At 37.3% G+C, this 6,140-nt stretch overlaps 1 protein-coding gene across 1 annotated transcript; it reads right to left on the bottom strand.

The window, feature by feature from the left end:
• Window positions 1-895: 895 nt before the first annotated feature.
• LOC134278970 (uncharacterized) lies at window positions 896-5,324 on the bottom strand. The gene is made up of 6 exons (XM_062761280.1): window positions 5,169-5,324; window positions 4,678-4,870; window positions 2,310-2,843; window positions 2,050-2,156; window positions 1,852-1,951; window positions 896-903 (listed from the first exon to the last, which is right to left on the bottom strand). Exons 1-6 carry the CDS (start codon window positions 5,322-5,324, stop codon window positions 896-898), a joined length of 1,098 nt encoding a protein of 365 aa, XP_062617264.1.
• Between the last annotated feature and the right edge of the window lie 816 nt (window positions 5,325-6,140).

Consider the following 6,140-nt stretch of genomic DNA (forward strand, 5'->3'; position numbering starts at 1 on the left):
CAAAGAAACTGTAAAATGCGACACTTGTGGTTCTACAGACCACATTACAATTCTTCATCCTGAGCCTGGAGTGAGTCACGAGGGGGAGCAACCTCGATCTAGCCACGAGGGGGAGAAACTCCAGCTAAGTACCTACTGTACTGAAGTATGAGGCACTCGATACAGCACAAGCAAGTCATGTGCAAAGATCTTACCTGTGTATGTGTACCCTGTTGGCGAGGAGTATCGTTCACGCAAGGTGTATTGCATGATAGACGACCAGAGTAACAAATCGTTGGCCACATCAGCCTTTCTTGACGCCTTTGGAGAGTGTGGTACAGAGACTGAATATGTTCTTTCTTCATGTTCGGGGAAATTCGTTTCGTCAGGACGCAGGGCATCCGGATATGTCGTGGAGTCAGTTGATGGATCGTGTATTCTAAGTTTACCATGTGTGATAGAATGTATAATGACATTCCAAACAACCGGCATGAAATACCGTCTCCAGCAGTAGCAAATAACTACACACACCTTCGTGACATTGAACCCTTCATACCAGATGTTGATGACGGTGCTGGAATTGAACTCCTGATGGTGATTGGAAGGGACCTGGTTAACGCACACCATGTGTTGGATCAACGTGTTGGAGAAGAGGGACTTCCTTATTGCCAGATGTTACCCCTAGACTGGGTTATCATCGGAGATGTTTGTTTCGGCAAAGTGCATCAACCAGAGGTGATTAGTGTAAACAAGACTTCAATTCTAATGAATGGAAGACCCACTCATTTACTGTCCTGTGGAAATGAATTCCTTGTGGAAGAGGAGTCTATCTTCCAACGCTTACCAGTAAATTAAGAGCATAGCTCCAAATAGCGTAATGGATAGGTTGTTGAATTTTCATGCTTACCACCCGGGTTCAATCGCCTGTGTGTCAAATTTTCTCATCCACATTTCAGCTCAATTTTACATGGAATATTTTCCGGAATCGGATGGAAGACCTCTCGTTGCTCGTAACGAGATCGTTTCTAGTTATTATTTTTCTTCCAACCGATTTTGTGCAAGCGATTTCTCAGAGATAGCTCATCCGATTTATATCAAACTTTCAGATCTGATAGATATTCAGTTGATCTTGATAGTTTTTTTTTTTGCTTTTTGATGACATCACTTCCGGTCGTGAGATATGGTCGATTTTCTGATTTTCAGAGGGTCGGCTTGTTCAGGAAACTCCTCCTAACCGACTTGAAATGTTGACTTAAGATTTGCAGTGAAAGTAAAGAAAGGTTTAGTGAATTGTAATTGGGTCTCCAAATCTTTCCAGCGCAAAAGGCGCCGGAGCTCGTAGAGCCCGAAAAAATATCTCAGAAACATCTCACAAAATTGAACATATTTTGTTTCATATCTTCGTACCTAATCATATTTTGTGAAAACACATTGAAGAAAAGTTGTGCAAAATTACAAGACCTTTCATTTGATATCAAGAAAAGGGGGCTGACTTCTCAAATAAGGGGCCCAGAGGGCCAAAAGTCTTTCATCTTTAGCTCGTTAGCGATCAATATTTCGTAATACATTACTGAAGGAAAAATTTTCTCTTGACCATTTGCAACTATATAATATAAAATTTTGATTATATGTTACGTAATTAGGGGTCACAAGGGGCCAGAATACTAAATCTTTGAGATTTTATATCTCGAAAAGAGCGAATATTTTGACAAGCAATATTGAACAAAAGATGGTCAGAATAATGTTCTAAACAATATTCATACTTTGAATTTTTGTAAAACGGCCCCATTAAGGACTTGGAGCGATGGCCCCTAAATATTTCCATTCAGCATATCTCCACAACGAAAAGGAATCTCTGAATAGATGTTGAACAAAAAGTCTTTGAATTCCTGTCTGGTGTGGCTGCTATCCAGGATGACAATGGTCTTATAACAAGACCACATGGGTAGATGTTAACATCTTCATCCATAGCCTAAAATTAATAAAGAAAATTAATTTTGATTCAATATAAAATTTAACCGGGGTAGTTTGATATGATGTACATGTATTTAGACATCAAATATTATATACCTGCACATACGCTAATGCAGCTGTAGGTTCACATGCTAAGCCGTGTCTCATTGCTGCTGAAACTACCTTCCGTGTGGTCCTCAGTCGTGCCACAAGTGGCTCACAATCTATAAAAAATGTTGTTTTGTAAGGTATCAATAACACTCAGCATACAAAGATGATTATGTTTACATTAAGAAATGCTTAATATCATATTACATAATGTGACAAATATTTTTAGATGCTTATTTTTTTTAGGCATTCATAGATTATATTCTAACCTTTTTTCCGTCGTATAATGTCTCCTGCAACAGATGCTGTAATTCTGTCTTGGCGTATTTTGTGCCATTTTGGATCCTGGGACTGAAGGCGGGTGGAAACTTCAATTTCACTGGCCTGCATCTCCGACACTGACAGTGACTCCAGTTTCACAGATTTATTATAGTCTAGAACTACTGCCACATTGTTAATCATGGTGTTTTGCTTCGGTAAAGATGGGAAATCTTCAGCATCCAAGATATTTAGAACGTATTCACTGTGCAGTTTCTGCTGTACTCCTTTGGGTGATCCTATAGGAAAATTCCCGAACTTGGTACACACATCTTTCTGCTGCTCACTGGAGCTCACAACTGATAACAAAAGACATGATTTGTCAATGGAAGACAAAGCTTCACACAGTTCTCCAATCGGTGGACACTCTGAATTTACGGAATTATATAAGGTTGTTTTTAATCCACGGGTCTTCATCCTGGGGTCACTTGTGTTGAATCCTGTGACAGTTATATTGTCGGATGAACTGCCACAAATTTTCTCACCTAAAACAAGAGGCCCATGGGCCTTATAGGTCACCTGAGCATTATGCAACAACTTTCCAGTGATTGAATTTGATTCATGTTTTAAGCAAGATGCTATGGCATTCACAATTTTGAAAGAGGCACCATTGATCATCATAACAATACACTTAGCAGTTGCTTAGTTTGTTTACTTAATACCCATACGCAGGGTAAGGGAACACAAAATGCATTTCAACTAATCAGTAATATTCAGCAATAATCAGTAGTGCCCCTACCATACATGAACCCCTGACCCTTAGGCCTTGATATTTGATTAATACCAAGGAGCAGATTTCAAACCATTCATTCATTTTCAGTATATAAGTACAACCCCCCCCCCTTCTATGGTACCCCTGACCCTGGGGCCTTGAAATTCACAATTGTGGAAGATATGGGCCCTTGTCCATCATAACTATATTGGTAGTTTATCTGCTTAATACCCTGGAGCAGAGAAGAAGATTTTCAAAGATTTAATGTATTTTCACTATATAATCAATAGAGCCCCGCCGTAACACCAGAACCCCTGACCCTGGGGCCATAAAATTCACAATTTTGGTAGAGGCACTCTTGCTCATCATAACTATGTACTTAGTTAGTTTATTTAATACCCAGAGCAGAGAAGAAGATTTTCAAAGAATTCATGTATTTTCACTATATAATCAATAGAGCCCCGCCCTAGCACCAGAACCCCTGACTCTGGGGCCATAAAATTCACAATTTTGGTAGAGGCACTCTTGCTCATCATAACTATGTACTTAGTTAGTTTGTTTAATACCCAGGAGCAGAGAAGAAGATTTTTAAAGAATTCATGTATTTTCACTATATAATCAATAGAGCCCCGCCCTAACACCAGAACCCCTGACCCTGGGGCCATAAAATTCACAATTTTGGTAGAGGCACTCTTGCTCATCATAACTATGTACTTAGTTAGTTTATTTAATACCCAGGAGCAGAGAAGAAGATTTTCAAAGAATTCATGTATTTTCACTATATAATCAATAGAGCCCCGCCCTAACACCAGAACCCCTGACCCTGGGGCCATAAAATTCACAATTTTGGTAGAGGCACTCTTGTTTATCTTAACTATGTACTTAGTTAGTTTATTTAATACCCAGGAGCAGAGAAAAAGATTTTCAAAGAAATAATGCATTTTCACTACCTACTTATTTAGCCTCGCCCTAGCACTAGAACCCCTGATCCCAGGGCCATGAATTTCACAATTTTGGTAGAGGACTCATTGCTGATTACAATCATGCAAACAGTTTGACTGCTTGATGTCCAGGAGTAAAGAAGAAGATTTTTAAAGATTGTACTAATTTTAGTGGTTTTGGCCCCACCCCACAGGCCCCAGGGGGGCAGGGATCATGAAATTCACAATTTTTGTTCCCCTTCACCCATAGATGCTTTATGCCAAATTTGGTTGAAATTGGTTCAGTGGTTGCAGACAAGAAGCTGAAAATGTTCAAATGTTAACGCACAACGCACGACGACGGACGAAAACAGATAGCAATAGGTCACCTGAGTTTACTCAGGTGACCTAATAAAATTTTAAAATAAAATTTTTAAAGAAACAAATGCATTTTAAATGTGTACCTATGTGCATCTGATAATTTTGCATGTGTATCTATATATATATATATATATATATATATATATATATATATATATATATATATATATATATATATATATGTTGTTTTTTTTTAATACATATTGCATGTAATTTTAAATTTGTTTAAAATAATTGTAGCCAGTGGTAGAACATTAAATTTGTAAGTGTAAAACTGCTTAAACAGACAGACCAAAAAATGTTTACGTCTTGGAACATGCCAAGTTTGTGGTAAGGAAGTCTTGGCAACATCAGTCAGAACTGCCTTAAGATTGGATGCTTTCATATGTGCAATGGAGTACAATACACCTACAATGTGTCCACAAGATCCAGATCTACCAAATGCACAGGAACACTTGCTGTCTTCTCTTCCAAACACCGGTCCTTTCTTTATTACTACCTAAAAATGATTATACATGTATTAGAATATCATTAAAGTACAATTATCATATGACCTGACATTTACAAAATACATGCATGTACATATTCTTTAAAAATTGAATACAATATATAGTTATTAATCTCAGTTACATGAATTTATGAATTCATTCATAAACTAAAACATGGACAATAGTATTTGGTTTAATCATTAAATATCATGTTAGAAACACAATTCATTTCTTTATATTGTCGTGTGAAACTGAAAGTACAGTATGTATTAGCAGATAGTGTGTGTCTTTACCTCTGATGTCTGTTACGTATTTCTCACTAAAATACTTATATCCTTTGGTGAGCTCTTCTGTTCCATCACTTTTAACACACTTTCCTACAACTTCCTCCACAAAACTGAAGGAAATTGCAGGTACGACAGATAATTCGCGAGTCGATTTTTTGACTTTCAATTCAGACGCCATAGTTTCTACCGACGCTAGCCTCGTTTTGGATCCGATATGAATATTCATCACGATCTCATTAAGAAAGGAGTATAGTTTTAAACACCATCTGCACGAACCTCATGGTTTTCCTGTACCGATGACAATTAACCTAAAAAGAAATCAATTCAATAAATGGCACAGTAATTATCAGGCTCATAAAACACCTCAAACATTCACATTTGAAGACAGACAGACACACAGATATTCCACACATACAATTTTACCATATTCCTTTTATGTCCCTAACGTGTAATTAATTATGAATTTGCTCCCACTTGAAATCACCCTGTTAACATTGGCAAGTTAATTCAGCTGAATAGGTAAAAAGCATGTTTTACTGACAATAATTATACATTCAACAAATACATGTACTGCAATTGCTAAAAGTATGAGTAAAAAATCAGCTAAGGTGTATGTTCACACACATCGCTTAACTTCCAGACAACTGCATCCAGCTTGACCGAGCGACTGATTTGAAATGATGTATGTCGTGTATGTGATGTGTCGATCATCCTGTTCCAAAAACATTAAATTGTAATTTACAAATACTGTGCTAAGGTATACCTCTTACCTTCTGTGAATAATACAAATGCCTATCTCCTTTATACTGCTAGACACTGCACTGAACAGTTTTGATAACTTTCTGCTAAGTCTACTTTCACTTTGACCTTGACCCTGATTGAATACCGATTCCGACCTAAATTGTGAATTTTTGTGTATTGAAAATAAAAGACAGCGGAGCATGTACTTCTACATAATTACTCTTTCATCTAAATATATATTTGTGATTCTGAA

Source organism: Saccostrea cucullata, unplaced genomic scaffold (genome assembly GCF_032062105.1).
Source record: "Saccostrea cucullata isolate Sc308-1 unplaced genomic scaffold, CSIRO_AGI_Scuc_v1 ctg980, whole genome shotgun sequence".
Classification (NCBI taxonomy): domain Eukaryota; kingdom Metazoa; phylum Mollusca; class Bivalvia; order Ostreida; family Ostreidae; genus Saccostrea; species Saccostrea cuccullata.

What these genes read in the sequence shown, in the direction of transcription:
- LOC134278970 (XM_062761280.1), bottom strand. Translation starts at nt 5,324, where the DNA reads ATGGCGTCTGAATTGAAAGTCAAAAAATCGACTCGCGAATTATCTGTC. An exon ending in AACTTGGCATGTTCCAAGAC is followed by an intron (nt 2,844 to 4,677) that starts GTAAACATTTTT and finishes CTCTTGTTTTAG; the next exon opens with GTGAGAAAATTTGTGGCAGT. An exon ending in CATTATACGACGGAAAAAAG is followed by an intron (nt 2,157 to 2,309) that starts GTTAGAATATAA and finishes CATTTTTTATAG; the next exon opens with ATTGTGAGCCACTTGTGGCA.